At 39.2% G+C, this 18,969-nt stretch overlaps 2 protein-coding genes across 2 annotated transcripts; both read left to right on the top strand.

Moving 5' to 3' along the window:
* Nucleotides 1–1,196: 1,196 nt before the first annotated feature.
* aplnr2 (apelin receptor 2) lies at nucleotides 1,197–4,354 on the top strand. Its single transcript, XM_061722494.1, has 2 exons — nucleotides 1,197–1,302; nucleotides 2,470–4,354. Exon 2 carries the CDS (start codon nucleotides 2,674–2,676, stop codon nucleotides 4,141–4,143), a length of 1,470 nt encoding a protein of 489 aa, XP_061578478.1. The 5' UTR covers nucleotides 1,197–1,302; nucleotides 2,470–2,673; the 3' UTR covers nucleotides 4,144–4,354.
* A 3,508-nt stretch (nucleotides 4,355–7,862) lies between these two features.
* On the top strand, nucleotides 7,863–18,618 carry hdac10 (histone deacetylase 10). The gene is made up of 20 exons (XM_061722493.1): nucleotides 7,863–8,137; nucleotides 9,475–9,609; nucleotides 10,057–10,153; nucleotides 10,249–10,346; nucleotides 10,623–10,727; nucleotides 10,818–10,886; nucleotides 11,365–11,491; nucleotides 12,334–12,399; nucleotides 12,478–12,537; nucleotides 14,348–14,437; nucleotides 14,722–14,828; nucleotides 14,908–14,975; nucleotides 15,262–15,502; nucleotides 15,708–15,798; nucleotides 15,917–16,002; nucleotides 17,204–17,260; nucleotides 17,355–17,436; nucleotides 17,807–17,995; nucleotides 18,097–18,256; nucleotides 18,360–18,618. The coding sequence occupies exons 1-20, from the start codon at nucleotides 8,070–8,072 to the stop codon at nucleotides 18,389–18,391; spliced, it is 2,028 nt and encodes a 675-aa protein (XP_061578477.1). The 5' UTR covers nucleotides 7,863–8,069; the 3' UTR covers nucleotides 18,392–18,618.
* The last annotated feature ends 351 nt before the right edge of the window (nucleotides 18,619–18,969 follow it).

Genomic DNA, 18,969 nt, shown 5'->3' with positions numbered 1-18,969 from the left:
GAGGTTAGCCAGTGCATAGTTCAGATCCTGTGTAGCATTTTGCAATTGAACAATAAAACAGCAATAAGGTTTTGATTACACATACTATATAATTAAAGAACAAACTGTCCATGGTTTCGTCCATACTTTCTGAAGAGTGGCTTTGAACCCTATCTTTCCTTGTACTACCATCTTGAAAATGGGAAGGAACAGGACTGAAAGCCGGCTGGAACTCTTCCAGTCCTACCTTACATCAATTACCTAGCGAACTGGAAAGTTAGCACTTGCAATCATATTTGCTTCTGGCCACCGACTAGTCACGCTGTTGATAAAATATTACACAGGTTTTCAAGGTGTTGCACATGTATCTTTACTATGAGACTTTTTTGTTATTTTGCAAGCCATTTGGAAAATTTAGTTTAGGGTTTTGTCAGACCGGGTGATTGGATGGACAGAGAAAAGATTGTACTTACACTCTCATCAAACTTATGGATTAAAAGCAAATAAAATAATTCCCCCACCAAAAACTTAATAGCCCACTTTACTTTTTTAATTTCTGCAAATTTGACCAGATAGTCTAAGTACTGTAGATCTCAAAAACAGCATTTGAAATAACTCACAATTATAACTGCATTGAATATTTTGTTGTTGTTTTTTTGCTGCAGGAGGCGATAAAACAGATGTATGATGAGCTTCAGTTACTGATCAGAACTCTTCACCTTGTTGTTCACAAGCCTTTTCAGTACAATGAAAAAGACCTCCACTCTAAAGCTGTGCTTTATGTCAATATTAGTGCTGTTAGTCGTTGTTTGTCCTCTTCATGGCCTGTTACAAAATGGTCTACAGTTATATACTGTGTTTGATATATGTGACGCATTGAGGACAAAGATTGTTTACTTGTTTCTGCACATATTTGTATACTGCAGATGCATTTTGATGTATCTGTGTGTCTGCAAGTGCAGCTTCAGGATGGAGGGCCTTGTTTGTGTGTCTGTTTGTATGGGATGTGTTTGTCCTGGTCAGGGGAGGGGCATACTGTGTCTCTGGAGAGGTGTTTGTATTTGAATTGAGGGGGGGGTTGATGTTTGCAGGTCGCTGCTGGGGTGGTCTGGTTTTAGAACGAGAAAAAAAGGAGGGCTCTGAGTTTCTATCAACTTTTATGCGTGTCTGTGGAGGGGACACTGACATATATATTCAGACTCAAGAGGAAGAGGCAGAAGAGAGAACTTCCCTAGAGAGAGTTGAGTGAGAACCATTGGAGGACGGAGGCTGATTTTTGCTCCTCGGTGAACGGATTTGTCCAAGCTGATGAAATTACCCGAGGTAAGTGCCATCTGAGAGCTTCATTTAGGATCCCTCTCAGGTCTAACTCCATTTGACACGACAGGATGCAACATTTATTTACAAAACATGCCATCTGGTGGGAGGATTTAATCCAGGGGTGTCAAATGTGGGGCCCGTGGGCCACATGCGGCCCGAGAGAGATTTTCATGCGGCCCGCGAGAAGTTTCCAACGCAAAAAAACGAAATGTTAATTTACTAAAAAGGAAGGCATAAATAATTGCCATGAATCGCAGCATATCCGATAATATATTTCTTCTACAAATCCATTGTTATTCCACAAAGAATTTTTTTAGTTTTCTAGAATGCATTTGCCGATTTTATTTCTTTGTAGATGGTCGTTTATTTTTATTAACTGACTAATATTATATATTTTCGCAGGAAAAATATCACTGCTAAAAAAGATGATAGAAGATATTTATTCAGAGAATTTCAGTTTTGAATACGAGGATAGTGACAAAATAAAACAGTTAAAAGAGAAGTGCTGACTTTTTCGGCACACTGGCGTAAATATCCGCGCCAATTTTTAAAAATAAATACACTTAATTGTACTGGAAAAATCTCTAGATCACAAAGAAACACTCTCTGATGTAATAAGAAAGATTTTGCTTTCCTTTTTTATAGGAAACTTAATTAAAAATTTCCTATAAAAAAGCGAAATATAAAAAAAACATAGCCTACTTGTTTCTGTTTATCTTTATAAAATGATATTAAAAGTATCTTACATAATTTGAAAAAAAAGAGAAATTTCAAGAAAAGATCCTGAAGAAATATATTTTACATAATTAGAGTGTAAACAAAGTGCATATTTCCTTTAAAATTAACTAAACTGATATTGGATTAGATAACAATAGTAAAAAAAAAAAGAATTAGAGAAAAAGATTGTACGCACCGTTTTTGTTATTTTGAGCGTGCGACCCGCGAAAAAAAAATTGGTCAAATCCGGCCCGCCAAGCAAAATGAGTTTGACACCCCTGATTTAATCAAAGTTTACAGTTACAGTTACACTCATTTCTCCTTTTTACCATCTTTGAGACAGATGTGCACAACATAAAGGGCAGAGCATGAATTAGCAAAGCTGTAGTTGAACTTTGACGTGTACTGAAGACTGGTTCTCACAGACTCTCTTTGTGTTTCACCTCATTTCAGGTTTTCCCGGATAACACAAAAATGAAGTAAAAGTGAACTGAGACGGATGCAAATCTGGAATTTGGACCACTTCTGAATCTGAAACAGGTGTTGCAAGAGTTTGGCGTTACCACTTCTCGACGATGTTGATGACGTTTAAGTTCAGGCCCCAGTGAACTGCAATGGAAAATCTTTTTCTATAGAAACGTACGGACAAACTGAGAGATGTCCGACGCAGATGTGTACCCCTCCCCTTCTCCTACTCCCCCTCTCCTCTGCGACTACAGTGAATGGTCCCCGTCCCTTTTCATCGTCCCCTCTGTCTACCTGCTGGCCTTCCTGATTGGTTGCCTCGGCAACAGCTTGGTGCTCTGGGCCTATCTGGACCGAGCGGACCGGAGGAGGACTGAGACCAGGAACAAACAGAAAACAGGAGTTGGACAGCTCTGCTGCGCTTTCAGAACTAGTCCACAGAGGTGTAACAAGGTCAGCAGGGCTCACTGTATCTCTTTTACTCTTAAGAGCAAAACAAACTGTAGAGACTCCTCAGGACAAAGCAACAGACCTTCTTCTTATTCCTCCTCTTGCCCTCCCTCCATCCCCCAGCCCTCTCGCTCACTGACAGACTCTCTAATAGCCAGTTTAGCTTTGGCTGACCTCTGCTTCCTTGTGACTCTGCCCCTCTGGGCCGTTTACACGGCCATGGGCTACCACTGGCCTTTCGGGCAACCCCTTTGCCAAATCAGCAGCTTCCTGACAGCTCTCAACATGTACGCCAGCGTATTCAGCCTGAGCATGCTCAGTCTGGAGCGTTACTGGGTTCTGACCGGACGCCGGCACTCCAGCCATCCTCATCCTCCACAGAGGTGTCCCAGCAGGGCCTTGTGGATTCTTGGAGGAGTGTGGGTTGTGGCGGGAGTCCTGGCTCTTCCCGGGTTGCTGCTACGCTCTGTCAGAGAGCTCGAGCTCGACCCTGACTTTGACAACGATTGGCAGCTTGAAACGGCTGACTCCAGAGCTATCCTCCTCTCCTGCCAGATGGATTACTCCATGTTCATCAGAGCAGACCTGGAGGAGACTGAAAAGGAGAAGGTGGAGATGTGGTGGGCTGCTGCCCTGAGTCTAAAATCAACTCTTATTGGCTTTCTGCTTCCTCTTGTCATCTTGCTGGTCTGCTACTGTTCACTGGCCCACCTGCTCAGCAGACATTTTGGAAGGGGCCCTCGTCCCGACCGCAAGCGCCAGAGGAGACTCCTCAGGGTGATTGTGACGTTAGTGATGGCATTTTTCCTGTGCTGGCTCCCTCTGCATGTTAATAAAACCGTGTCTATGCTGCTGGAATTTGGATACATTCCATATTCCTGCTCTTTAGACCAGACGCTGCTGGCTGCTCAGCCTTACGTCACCTGTCTAGCGTACCTCAACTCCTGCCTGAACCCTCTCCTCTACGCCACCTGCGACCCGTCGTTCAGGAAGAGATGCAGAGGAGCTCTCCTTGTCGGGTGCATGAGGAGAAGAGAAGGAGCAAAGAGAAAAGAGGGAAAGAAGGATGCAGGAGAAGAGGAGAGAGAGGAAAAGAGCTCCACTTTTCCCACGAGGACGCAGGAGGAAACGGCCGATCGGACAGATGATGCAGACCAGTGGGAAAGGGTTCGGGAGGTGGATGCCAAGCTGGTTGAGGAAGAGGCCTTGTAAAATCAAATCATGTAACTCAATCTGTTGTAATTTCATTTTTAAGGAGCCAAGTCATGGATTTAGGATGTTAATTAACAATAAAACGAAGTTGGATGTGACATTTTCCAGCAGAGCAACAACGCTCTTAGTCAGTAGGTCAATATTTTTACAGTAAACATCTTTATCAAATGTACACGGACAAATTGTATATTTCCTGTTTCTGTTTCCAATGGCTGCATTTCCCACAGGAAATATTTATTTGCTTCCTAAAAGACCCCATCCTGGGATGAACTGTGGTCAGATCAGAGCTTCTTATGTAATACGATATACAGCATTTAGTGTTATTTCTGTACCACTTATTTCCCATTTTTTATTAAATATTAAAAAAAACTTAGTCTCACGAGTTTTTTCCTTTTTAACCTTTTTTTCCCTTTTGTTTTAAATGACTTTTCATACAGCCACCCTATCAAAGAACTCAACAAGACGTATTATGTTTAAGCTGCCTCAAAAAAGAGAGGAAGCTTGTAATGTTGCTGAACTGACTGCCTTGGTCTTAATTATTTGTCACATTTGAATCAATAACTGTAGACCAATGATTACAAATACGTGTTATAAGAGAACAAAGTTTAATATCAACTCAGACACCAGCATAAAGTCTCCTGTATAAAGTCCCCATAAAGTTGCCTTAATGCCTCTGAAATAATTAACACAAAAGCCTGCACTATAATCTTCATTATGGAGGGATTTTATTTGTTGGTGCATAAGTGAGTAGAATAAACTAACAAACCCATCATTCAGCATTTGATAAAAACAATGCACGTGATAAAACAATAGTAAAAAATAAAAACATACAAATGGGAAAACAACATTTGGGCAAATCAGCAATGATTGCTTTAGCAAGGTCATAAGGACACCACAGAAAGAGACTGCCTAATATGACATTTTCTGGTTAGTAGCAGGGCAGCTGTATTCAGCATGATATATTACTTTCACAGGCCAATTTATTGGGTACATGTGGTCAATTGGTTATTAACACAAATAGCTGATCAGCCAGTGCATTGGCAGCAACTCAATACATTTATGCATGTAGAAATGGTCAAGAAGATTCACTGAAATTCAAATTGACCAGCAAAATAGGGAATAAAGGGGATTTAGGGGGACCTTGACTGTGGCATAGTTGTTGATGCCGGAAAGGCTGGTTTGAGTATTTGTGTAACTGATGATCTACTCAGATTTTTATGTACTTCCATCAGAGACAACAGAGACCGATCTGAAAAAAACAAAAACAAAAAAATTAAATAAGCAGCAGATATCTGAATGAAAATGGCTCGTTGATGTCAGAGGAGAATGATCGGACTGATTTAAAATTATAGAAAGGCAGAAGGCAGAACACCATCTCTTAATGCACAATGCATTGAACTGTAAGCGGATGAGTTACAGCAGCAAAAAAACACACCAGTACAGCAGACAGGTGCCATTTCTAAAAACAGGGAACCGAGCTTATGATTCACAGCTAGTGGTGGTGTAATGGTGTTGGGGATATTTTCTTGGCACATTTTGGGGCTGTCTGTACCAATTTGGCATCATTTAAATTTTAAAACAATACTCAGCCTAACTGAGTAATTACTGACCATGTCCACTGCTTTATGACCACAGTGTTCCAGTCTTCAATAAACTCAACATGACAGTTCAGTGTAGTCCAATGGCCTCAATAGTCACCAGTTCTCAGTCCAAGAGCACATTCAAGGATGTGACGGAAGACAACATTTGCATCATTGAGTTCCAGCTGACAAACCTGCAGCATTTCAATATGGACCATAAATAGAAATAGAATAGAAATAGAAAGCCTTTATTATCATTATACTGGTACAATGAGATTAGGCAGCAGCTCCGTAAAAGTGCACACATGACACATGACACACAAACCAACAACTCTGTGGAAGTAACACCAATCTATACCACGAAGAATTAAGGTAGTTCTGTATGACACTAGGCCTATTGACTCACTTTTTAACTGTATTTTAGATATTAAGGCCTGGATGTCACAGACTTTTTTACAGCTAAACCAGGACAAGACTGAAGTACTGATCGTCGGTTCAAAAGCCCAGAGAGAGAAACTGGCCTCTAAACTAAATATATATGGAGTAAACCCGAGCAAAGAGGCAAGAAATCTAGGAGTCATATTTGACTCTGATTTTAATTTCAAATCACATGTACGCTGTGTCACAAAAACAGCATTTTATCATTTAAAAAATATGTCTAAGGTGAGGCCATTTCTCTCTCTGAGCCACAACGAGAGACTGATGCACGCCTTCATAACAAGCAGGATAGACGACTGTAATGCTCTTCTTACTGGTCTACCCAAGAATACCATCAATCAGCTGCTACTGGTTCAAAACGCTGCAGCGCGAGTTCTGACTCAGACCAGAAGGAGAGCAAACATTAGGCCCATTTTAAAATCCTTACACTGGCTACCTATTAGTTTTTGTGTTGATTTTAAAGTTATTTTATTAGTTTATAAAGCGCTACATGGGCTTGCACCAGAGTATATTTTGTATGTTTTTATTCTATGAACCAGGAAGGCCCCTCAGATCCTCTGGCTCTTCCTTTTTAGCTGTTCCACAGAGTAGAACTAAAACATTTGGTGATGCTGCTTTTAGCCACGATGCTCCAAAACTGTGGAACAGCCTGCCGGAGGATCTGAGAGGAGCTGGAAATGTGGACATTTTTAAACGTAGACTAAAAACTCATCTCTTTGGTCTGGCTTCAAATTTTATATTTTATTCTGTTTAACATTTTTTTACAGGTATTTGTTTTATTTATTTATCTATTTCTTGTAATGTTTTTATTATTCTCATATTTTATTGTTGTGGACTGATTATTTTTTATCGATATTAGCGGTACTCGAGTTGAGGGGGGATGAGGGGGGATGGCATCCCTCCTGAAATAAAAACGGTCAAAATCACCCCCCAGTAAAACTGCCATCCCTCCTTTCCATCCCTTATGTCATTTCATCAATTAATGTGGTTTTACTGCTATTTCAACATTTACAGTCTTCATCTGTTCAAGTAAATTTTGACTTGAAATAAGTAGAAAAATCTGCCAAGACAAGATTTATCTTCTTATTACAAGCAAAAAAATCTTGTTCCACTGGCAGATTTTTCAACTTATTTTAAGTGAAAATCTACTTGAAACAAGTGAAAATTGTTGTTTTTTCCAGTGATGAGTCTTGTTTTAAGTCTAATGAGATTTTTTTTAACTAAAATAAGACATTTATTCTTGTTAAGATTTTGAGTTTTTGCAGTGATCTATTTTACTTATCCTGTGAGGGACAGAGTCATATTGATAAGTTCAGAAAAGTGTTTTTTATTGTTGTGTTTTGATGTATTTGATGTAAGCCCAGTGGATATTTAAATCTTACAGAAGGCTGCATTTAACTGCTGCTATGTCATTCCTGCAGTATTTCTGCAGGTGTTTTGGTCAGTGCTATTATTTGTAATATATTATATTATTTGTATTCAGCACAAATTATCTGTCCCCATATGATAAAATCCACCATCCCCCCTGAACTTTTTTTTTTTTTACAACTCGAGTACTGGATATTAGATACAAGGTGTATCTAATCTACCAGGTGAGTCTCCCCTTCGAAGTACCGACTCTGTCCAATAGATGGCGCAGAAGCACCATTAAAGTGTTTGACAGTCTATGAACATAAAACTGTTATTGCCACCCAATGTGAAGAGAGGAGGAGGAAATTAAGCAAAAAATAAAAAAATCTGCATGCTTTTCAAATGTGTGTGGAAGTCTGTTAATCGTAGAAAAATAAGTTGCATGCGAATAGATTACTTTTGTTATACATTTATCACTGGCCAAATCAAAGTCAGTCAGAGCCAACAAGTGCAGAGTTTTGTGTGTTTATCGGAGTACAGACTCTGCTTGCCTGTGACATGACGACGATGGGAACAGCTCTGATTTACGATGAGGAGATGACCAAATACAAGCTGCTCTGGGTTGAGTGAGTACAAACACGTGTTAAACCTAAATTATGGTTTAAATCGACGCAGAGCCTACGCCGTAGGGAACGGCGTAGCCTACGGCGTAAGTTACGCGGCGACGCGCACCGTACGATGCGCGTCGCCGCGTACCTTACGGGCGTAGGCTCTGCGTTGGTGTAACGCGGAACCATAAATCAGCCTTTAGCAGCATGCAGCTAACTTAGCCTATTTTATTTGAATGAATTTAAAGAGCAACAACTTATTTAGCCTTACAGGTTGCATCATTTCAGCTGCATTCATCCGACTTCAGTCTTTTGCTGCTGATACATTAATACGATCGTAACATTAAAGTTAAGGTTCCAGTCAAAGTATCTGCACGCATCTGTTCCTTATGCTAGTGTTTTTGGATACATTTTATGAAGAGTTGTTATGTTATTATATAGAGTTTTGAAAAATACAAATTTTATGGCACTAATTTTCTGAATTCTGCCATTGAGGTAATGATTATTGTACCCGAATTATTGAACAATTTGTAAACTGATTGTGGCAGGAACTGAAAGTAGGTTTTATGTTGCGGACCGGGTCAGTTAGAAAGATGCACCCAGTCTTTTTCTATCCTTTAAAAAAAAAACTTTATTATAGTAATAGTCAAACGGGCAATGTTCAGAACAACAGAAATATATAATGAAATCACCATAAATCACCATAAATCTCATACATCTTCTTGTCCATCCTTGTAATGCATCCCTGTCATGTCATTGAACTGATGTTTGTTAGGATTTTCCAGGAAACCGTTTATGGATATGAATCATGGCTTATATTTTAAGATTTTAAATAAAACCTTCTTTCTTTTTAGTCTATTTCGTCTGTGTGTTTGTTTGTTTGTTTTTTATTTTAAAACGTCTAGTTTTAGCCACTTACAGGAAGAGCTTCATCCTTGATTTCTCTCTTCATCAGTGACAGATCATAAAAATTCCATCATGTGATCATTGAACCTTGATTGTGAATTTTGTTTTAGTTGATTGTTTAAAAAAAAAAAAAAAAAAAAAAAAGTCTTAAATTATTATGGTCAGCTTGTCATTGATACTTTACTTTTTTGTTTTTTTGTCTCTTTTCTTTTAATTCATACATCCATTCTTATCTATTTACATTTAACTTCAGGACCGGTACCCTGTAGCTATATGTGTTTAATTTTATTTATTTATTTCTTGCAGATTCTTCAAATAGAAAAATGCTTTTGAATTGTAAAAATAAGAAGGAAAACTAATGAATATCTTTACAATAAAAATCTGGATCAAAACATTTATCAACTTGTATACAAATGCAGAAACTATTTGTAATTGTATTTTTTGTCCAGTCCAGCGTGTAAGATCGAGGTACCTGAGCGTCTGACGGCGAGTTATGAGGCTTTGGTCAGGAATGGGCTTGCTGATCGCTGCGTCTCTGTACCAGTTCGTGAGGCCACGGATGCAGAGATTCTGCGGGTTCACAGGTCAGCCCTGTTCTCACTACACAGATGTGCCACAATTCTCTGAATTCTTCTGATTCATACTTCTGTACATGACAGTAAAGTGAACATCACAGATCACTCACCTGTACAGGACTGTCTCAGAAAATTAGAATATTGTGATTTTCTGTAATGCAATTACAAAAACAAAAATGACGTACATTCTGGATTCATTACAAATTAACTGAAATATTGCAAGCCTTTTATTATTTTAGTATTGCTGATCATGGCTTACAGCTTAAGAAAACTCAAATATCATATCTAAAAAAATTTGAATATTCTGGGAATCTTGCAATATTTCAGTTGATTTGTAATGAATCCAGAATGTATGACATTTTTGTTTTTTTAATTGCATTACAGAAAATAAAGAACTTCATCACAATATTCTAATTTTCTGAGACAGTCCTGTATATCTTTTACTGCACATAACAGTGTGGAATACCTAGAGGCAGTGAAAAAGACTCCTTACATGACCCTGGAGGATCTGAAGGAGTTTACCCTGCAGTATGGAGATGTCTACTTCCACCCAGTTAGTCTCATACTCCACTGTGTTTGACATCTATTAAGGACCAAAACTCAAGCTGTGGTGGTCACTTTCATTGCTTTTTCTGTTTACTCTCCCAGAACATTTATCACTGTGCCAAACTGGCTGCAGGGTCCGCATTGCAACTGGTCGATAGTGTTATGACGGGGAAGGTGAGGAACGGCATAGCTCTGGTCAGGTGAGGCTGAAACCACTGAGACCAGAAAGTCCAGAAAGCAGATGCTCTGATACTTAATGTGGTCTATTTTGGGTTTAGCTTTGTTTTGTCGTAGAGGAATAATATCATTATTCTGCATAAATAGTTGTAGAAGAACACGTGTCACAATTAACTGTAAATATACTGCAAAATGAAAAAATTATAACTTAATTACACGACATGAAGGCTGAATGACAACCAATATGTGAAAAACAGCTGGATGATCATTAGATGTTAATTCTCTTTCACTGTTAACAGACCGCCAGGACACCACAGTATGCAGAGTGCTGCCAACGGTTTCTGTGTGTTCAACAACGTGGCCATAGCAGCTCATTATGCCAAGCAAAAATATGGAGTCAAAAGGTAGTTTGACTTTTAATCTTTCCTGGTAACTGTTCCAGATGTTCAGTTTCTAAAAGCACCCTTGTATGTGCATATTTCATGTCTTTGCAGGGTGTTGATAGTAGACTGGGATATACATCATGGTCAAGGGGTGCAGTATTGCTTTGAAGATGACTCCAGGTGAGTCTTTGAAGGAAGCATTCTCAAAGCAGCCTACCGGTATGTCTGAAAACTCTTCATTTACTGAGCCATTGAGGCTTGCAAGATACTCTGACATCACATGCACAGATTAAAGAACAATTAAACAGCCTCCTCATTCCAGCTTCCCATCATGCTGCATATGCGGTACCATGGACATGGGTAGCACAAAGCTTTCATACCAATTCTAAAAGGGGCACAATCCTAAGAATAGAGAGGTCAAGTAGAATTGAGGTGCTAAATCTTCCCCTTTCAACCACCAATGGATATAATTCTAAACATGAGGCCGAAAAGGGCACTTTTGTACTGTATCTGTGTTGCATTTTTGCCAAAACTTGACACAAACATTTAATAGGGACTTCAAGAAATTAAGTCAGCTACTAATAAAACAATATAAAATATCTTCTTTAAGGTTTTTGATAGGTGTTGCTTGTCATGTTAAATTTTGCACTCTTCCCAGCGTCCTCTACTTTTCTTGGCACCGCTACGAGCATCAGAAGTTCTGGCCTAACCTCAGAGAGTCAGACTGTGACAGTGTTGGTAAAGGGAGCGGGACCGGGTTCAACATAAATGTACCGTGGAACAAGGTGAGTAAACACAAAGTTTCAATGCAATTTGAGCTATTAATACATGTATTGTTAGTTACTTCTGTACATTTGCACTCACTAATTAATGGTAATTGTAATTAAAAATGATGTAAAAGATGCACAAGTATTTAACTGACAAATTCTGTGAAAAAGAGTAGAAAAACTCTTAAAATAAATCCCATCCTTCTTTTTTTTTGCAACAGAGGGACATTTGTTTGTTTTATTCTAAAAATCATCTGGTGGCATTTGGTTGCACATTTGTGTAATTAGACCACGCGGTGCATACAGTAGGGTGATGGATTGTGCTGGAGGTGTGTGTTATTTAACATACACAAGCGCATTTTAAAATATGTTTTGGATGCATTACAATTAGAATGCTGACCTTACAATTTTAATTATTTTTTTCATATTTTGAAATTGTACTGTCATAGATTTCAGAAATGTCTGTAGTTTGGACTGTGCAATGTCTATAAATTCAGTTTTCTTACAATAAATGTTGTTGTTTTTTTTAATGTTTTATTTTCTGTTATTCTCAATTTATATTAACACACAAAGCAATATCGAGGTGTTTAGTGTATAAAAGTTTTAATTTATTTGAAATTAGTTTTTTCTTTTTTTGAATTGTTTGCTGAATCTGATCACCGAACAAAATGTGCATTCAGACTTTTGTTTTGACAACTCTGGAAAATGTTGGTCATCTCTCGTTGATGATCACTGTAAAATAATAACTCCATCATTAAATGCTGGAATTGCTACCAAGTGATTGTAATTCTGACCAAATCTTAAATCTGTGTTCAGTGTGAGTGTAAGTCTGCGTGAGAAACTTTGTTGTTCTATTTCAGGTGGGAATGAAAAACAGTGACTATCTTTCCGTCTTCTTTCACGTCCTCCTGCCAGCTGCATACGAAGTAAGACGTCTTTGGAAAACTCCCATTTGGTGACGTATCAGACACTTTTACTCCTGACCATGTGATTCTTTGTCATAGTTTTGTCCTGACTTGGTCCTGGTGTGTGCTGGCTTTGACTCAGCCATCGGTGATCCAGAGGTATCAAATATATTTTACAGTTACTAAACATGAAATGCAATTTATAATTTTTGCTGGTTTAATTTCTCTTTTTTTGTGAATGTTGAGCCTATGTAGCATCATATACATGGCACTGATTTAGATATGACCAGTTAACTTGTGAGCAGATAAAGTGCATAGATTGGATTTTTCGCAGTTCAGCCTCTGACTTCTTTCATGTTTGGAGATAAACCATTTATGAATCAAATCTGAGCTTTTGTGTCTACCGTTACGCAGACAGATCAGATTTTCCCTGTTTGTGTGACTCAGGTGTCCTTGAAAATGCAACGGTGGCCAGGGACATAAACACAGGAAGACAAGCTCTTCTCTTTCTCCTCCACTTTGAAATATGCCTTATCCTTTGCTGAAGTCCGAGAAGATATTGCTTCAATAAGATCTTTTTGACAACTTCAGGAATAACAAAGCAGAGCATCTGTTTCAACCTCTAACTGCTACTAAACTACCGGGCAGCGTAGCTGTGTAAAGGAAATGCAGACTCAGATTCAAATTTAGATTTATTATTGTCATCCAGCGTGCGGCACAATGACATTTCTTTCCCATACAGCCATCAGAGAGAACAAAAAAAAAAAAAATACAATAACATAATGATCTTGTCAGCACAACATCCAGGAGAAATTGAGATAGGCAGCCTCCCAAGGCCGGCGACTGGGGAGTCCATTCAGATAACAACAATTGTTTTGGGTCAGGGCGACTCTAGTAATTTTCTATCTGCCTTCAAGTCTCTCTGGTTCATCTGAATGGCGACTCCAAACCGTCGAATTTGTGGTCATTTTCCACTAAGCCGAGCTGCCAACTTCTCCAACTTCTTTTCCAACCCAGCTAGCTGTTCAAGAATCACATCCAGTTCGCGATTGAAATGGTTGAGAGCAAGATCTATTCCTTCACGCGTGCCACGCAGCCGAATTTCTCGATATGCCAGGTAACCGCCAACTCCAAAAAGCAGAAATCCTGTTATCAGTAATCCAATTATGTAGACATCCTCGACCGACAGTATGGGCAGACACAGGACCCTCCACGTCTCCCAGGAGTCCATCGTGTATCCGGCGGCAAACGTTCCGTTGGGGCAAGAGAGCTCCCCAATGCCGTGTCTTCTCGTCGAGTTGATTTGGTTAATTGCCTTGAGAGACCAGCTGACTGGATCCATGGTTTAAAATTCAGAAGATATGCAGAGAGATGCACCAAATAGATTGACCAAGACAGCACAAGACAGAGAGCAGCAGCAGCGCAGATAGAGGAGGGAGCAGGAGTAGAAAAAGAAGCGTCCGCCTTCACCGAGAGCAGGAAGAAATCACTTTCACCCGCACTCCTTTGACCTTCCTGCTGTTGTTGAAAACAGAGCTCTTTTTCCAACTTTTTCCACGTTGGTAGAGAAGCTCATCTGCCTCACATGTTGTTTCCTGACCCGGTAACCAGTTCCAACGTGGATATCGCATATGGGGTGCTTATAAAAGATGATGTAGGCAGTTTATTAAATAATAAAATACAATAAACCAGACAATGGCATGACATTGGAATTGGCAGTCAGATAAGTTTTGTGTTTCAACTAATATTACTTTTAGCCAACAGGTGTTGCTGTTTCCACAACTTATTGACAGATGTATAGTTTGACAGACATTGTGGTGTGTACTACCCACATGCATTTTCTTCTGTCTGTGGAATTGTCTTATTAGGCATTACTTCATTTGAGGTGGGCAAACTGCCCCTGATATCTGTTTAGTGAGATATTTTGTCACTGAGACAGAAAATAAAAGACTGATTTGTGTTTTTTTAGGGGGAAATGTGTGCTACTCCAGACATCTTTGCCCACTTGACTCATCTTCTTCGGAACCTAGCGGGAGGAAAGCTGTGTGCTGTTCTGGAGGTTAGCTCACGCAGCAAACACTGGACATCAACCATATGAAACTACTGCAGTGGCTCTTCCTCCACGGAGAGATTAACAGTTTTGTTCTCTTGTTTTGCATTGGATTATTTCCATATGTGATTTATGTATGTTAAGGTTAATGTAGAAAAACGGCTATTTTGCAAAATAGCCGTTTTTCTACATTAACCGTAACATGTACATGAACAGACTGAGAATGTGTTTGTCTGCATATGAGATGCAGCTTTTGAAACAGAGAAACAAAAGTTAATTGCGATGCTTTCCAGGGAGGATACAACTTGACTTCCCTCGCTCAGTCCGTGTGTCAGACCGTTCAGACTTTGCTTGGAGATCCTCTGCCTCAGCTGGGAAACCTCAGCGGTCCCTGCGAAAGGTTTGCATCGCCAACAGTCGAACTTTATCTTTCGTGTGTGTGTTTTATAACCACAGCAGCTTTTATCGCTCCTTTCCAGTGCGCTTGAGTCTCTTCAGTGTGTCAGATCAGTACATAGACAGTACTGGTCCTGCTTCAAACATGCAGGTAGATAATTATCTTTTATTTCAATTTATTTAAACAAGAAAATTGTTGGGAGAAGATTTTTTTCCCAAACTTTTTTCTAGTAAAGACTCTGCTTCATGACACAATTCAGCCAGAAATACACACATCCTAGATTGACTGATTTGATTGTTTTATCTGTGAAAAGCACAGTTGCCATAGTTTTTTCAGATGTCAGTCAAAAAATGTTTACTGTTTGTTTACTTGTTTACTTCATGTTAATTGTTTAATCAGCCTTTAAACGTGTCACAAAATGACTGCCTGCCTGCAGCTGATCCACCCAGCTTCGATATCAGCACCAAGCGCGCCAAATTAGCAGAAAAGGAGGAGGAAAGGACGGAAATAGTGGAGAAAGAAGCGTGCGTGGAGGAAATGGTTTGGCCTGAGCCTCCAAAGCGTGTGTCGCCTCCTGTTCGCGCCGCTTTGCTGCTTCCCTCCCATGTGGCCTGTCCGGAAAGATGCCAGCGCATCAACGCCTCGGCTCTTGATCCGCTGACAGTCAGCAAAGTCAAGTGAGAAACATCTATTTGCAGAAGTTTTATTGTTTGTAGTGTTTTTTTTTATTATTATACAATTATTATAATCTAATTATTAATTAATAATAATAATATTATAATTATAATTATTTTATTATATAATTTTTTTCACTTCTTTATTTTTTCACTTCTTTATTCAAAAATGCGTTAAAAAAATGAATTTAATATTTTCTCCTTGTAGGGAAAGTTTTCTCAAGCACGGAGAAGAACACGTAGCCCTCCAGACCTTTTCTGGCCTTATTACACTGCTCGAAAAAATGGAGAACAACGAGGTCAAGCCGGATTACCGTCTGTTTCTTATCTGTTGGGATGGTGTTGAAATTCTTTTTATTTCAGTTTTCTAACATGCGGTTGTGAGATAAAGGTCGATATCATGTTTTTACCTCGTAGATCTGCAGCGGCTTGGCGCTGGTTTCTGACGTCACCACGGCGATGATGTTTGTTGTCCACCATGTAGCAGCTGCTTTCAGGAAACGGTACAGAAATTAGATTTAATCACAACTCACCCACTGCGTCCTCTGCTTCTAAAAATAATCCTGCCGGAAATGTCCGCCACTTCTACAGAAATAAGTGAACACTTTGAAATATACGCTTGCTTGTTGCATTAGAAGGTAGATTTTTCTCGTCTTGTAGATCATTTCAAGCCTAAATAGCAAATGTCGCGTTCAAGAATCTCTTATAAAGATTCCTGTACTCGGAAAAGGTCTCTCGTGTTTAAGTCCTAGCAAACATCCTGCCTCGACTGTACTGGGACGCTTATTTGTCATTAAAGAGGCATTTTCACATTCCACTGCAGAAGTCGGATATGAACGTGCACTTCCCAGAAAAATAAAACAAATCTAAGAGTCATATGTGCTCTGGGAGAGCTACAGCAGACATACCGCAGTTGAACGAAAGTCACCATCTACTCTTTTAAATTTCTACAAAAGAAACCTGGAACCTTCAGTGCACAGCTGTCAGATATCGACGATTTGAAAGCAGATGACTAACAAAGCCTGCAATTACCACTTAAAAGTTAAAAAAACAACATAAACCAAGGAAAGGAGTTGAAAACAGCTACCACTCAGAAATGACCCGACCCTGCTTTAAAAAAGACCAGATCTGATGTCTCTAAGACCCCACTCAGGGTTTGTTTTATTTTCCTTTTCTTAAGTGCTAAAACCTCATTAAACTAGGTATCGACCGCATCTTCCATCAAGGCCCAGTCTTTTTAAAAAAAGATCCACGTTACCATAAAAATAGTTTGTTTTACCTCTCCACTTTGTGTCATATTGTCAATTTCTTTTTAGTAATGTACAAGATCTTTGACTGAGGGTAATGATTTTTTTTTTTGCTTGGCAGAAGAAAGTCTTTGCACTTAAAAGAGCAAATAAACATTAATTTGTGAGCTTTAGAGATTCTTAACACAACAGAAAGCCACATTTTTTGCAATTTCTTTGCCATGCTGTAGCTTCATGGTTATAAAGTATTTTTATCTAACTCGAAATTGAAAGAGCCTCCCTCTAAAAATGTCAACTTTTCACTTAATACCATTAGAAATGTTTCTAAATGATTTCATGATATTTTCAAATGTGATTTTCTCCAATGAGCCTCAAAAATGCAGGTGAAGCTTGAGTTTATGCTTCCATTTAATGAGTGTGCATCAAGTCTGATTTGTCTCCATTTGTCGTTATCCAGGCTTTTAGTCGTGTGCGTCGGCAAAGGCAAGGTACCGAGTCACCTCACCGAAGACGGGTACTTATCATCAGAATAAGTCTCTCTGTATCCAGTAACAAGTGGATATTTAAATGAAGGATTGAATATCTTGTTAACTATATATTTTTTTCAGGAACTTGCTGGTGGTTCAGATCAGCAGTGAACACACAGACGAACAAACGAGTAAATACTATGTTCCTGTTTGTTTAAAAAAGGTATGTTTGTTGCACTAATACAAATCACAGGTTAAAAGAAATACTACTTGATATCTTCCATGGTGGTATGGATGAAATTTGATTTTCTTAGTTTCAGTAATAAGCTTTATGGATGCCAGTTCGTGGTAGTTGCATCCATATGGGGAGACTGACGTGCCCCTCGGTTCTGTCAGCTCTTTCAGTGTTCGGTGATTGTCAGTTGTTCTAAGTACCGGTAGCTTGTATGTGGAGGGCCACAGCTGAAATTGGACATCACAGGGCTGACATCAAACTTTAATCAATACAATCATTGTTTGTTTACATTATCCATAACTCAGATATGTATGCTGCTTATTTATAAGCTCCTGCTTATTTATGCGTCTCCTCACAGGGTTGCAGTGACACGGCAGGCTTCCTGCAGGTCGTGTTTGGTCTCCTTCTACCTCTGGCGTATGAACACAACCCCAGTCTTGTCCTGCTGGTTCGGACAGCTGAGAGTGGAGTGTGTGATGGTATGTGGCAGCAGCTAACAGGAATGCTGCAGAGCTTTGCACAAGGACACACGCTGGTTCTGGTGCAGGTGAGAGGGCTGGTGCAAGTTTCAGTGTCCTTTTATTCGTTTTTTTCAGTTGCAATTATTAATTACTTTACTGTTATTTGTTTATTTTCATTTGTTTTAAGGAGGATGATAAGGCATGTGTGATACCTACAGCCTCCACCCTCCTCGGGGACCCTGCTCCTCCTCTGGAGCATTTTGAGGCTTCACTCTCAGAGGATTTGGAGGCTGTAGAGAGACTGAGACAAAGGTTGCAGGCAGATTGGAAACTTCTGCAGATGACAGGTGAATCCACAATGGTAAAGTTTCATAATTAAACTTAACTGCACCTGCAGAGGTCTGTAAATGGAATATACTTTATTAAGTTAATGATGTCTTCTGAATGCAGCACCAGAAAGTGGAGGAACTGCTGAATGCTGAAACCTTCCTGTTCCTGTTTCATCCTCAAGATCAGACAGAACGTGTCAGACGTTTTAATAACGTTTGTATTTTCGGGCTGCTTATATTGTCCAGATTAGCCTACGCATGGACACTGTTTCATAAAACGTACTGTTCTTTTTTCTTTTAAGATACTTTCTAAATGACTCAATTACACTTTTGGTGCATTTTTTAATCACCATCATTAATACTAATTAGAAATCAGTGCAGCTAATTGTCATTATTCAAAGATTAATTCCTGCATTATTTCTTTTGAAGTATGACTGACAATGACCAATCTCCATGTGCTCCTGAAAGTTTAAGCTGCTCATTATCAGCTTAAATCCCATGTTTTAGGCACATGTGCATATTTCACTCTGACTTTATCACTGAAATGTTTATATTTGATTTGTTTATCACAAATGTTGTGCTGTGGCTTCCGAAGGATCGTCTGTAACAAGGAAAAGTTATTTTGTAAATCCAAATAATTTTTATGCATCCTCATTTACAACATGTATTCTGCCACATATTGCATTTTGGTGCGTTCATAATTGCCTGGTATACGCTTCTGTTTTTTGGGG

The sequence above is a fragment of the Cololabis saira genome, chromosome 5, assembly GCF_033807715.1.
Source record: "Cololabis saira isolate AMF1-May2022 chromosome 5, fColSai1.1, whole genome shotgun sequence".
NCBI classification, from domain to species: domain Eukaryota; kingdom Metazoa; phylum Chordata; class Actinopteri; order Beloniformes; family Belonidae; genus Cololabis; species Cololabis saira.
This window is presented reverse-complemented; position numbering and strand designations above follow the sequence as displayed.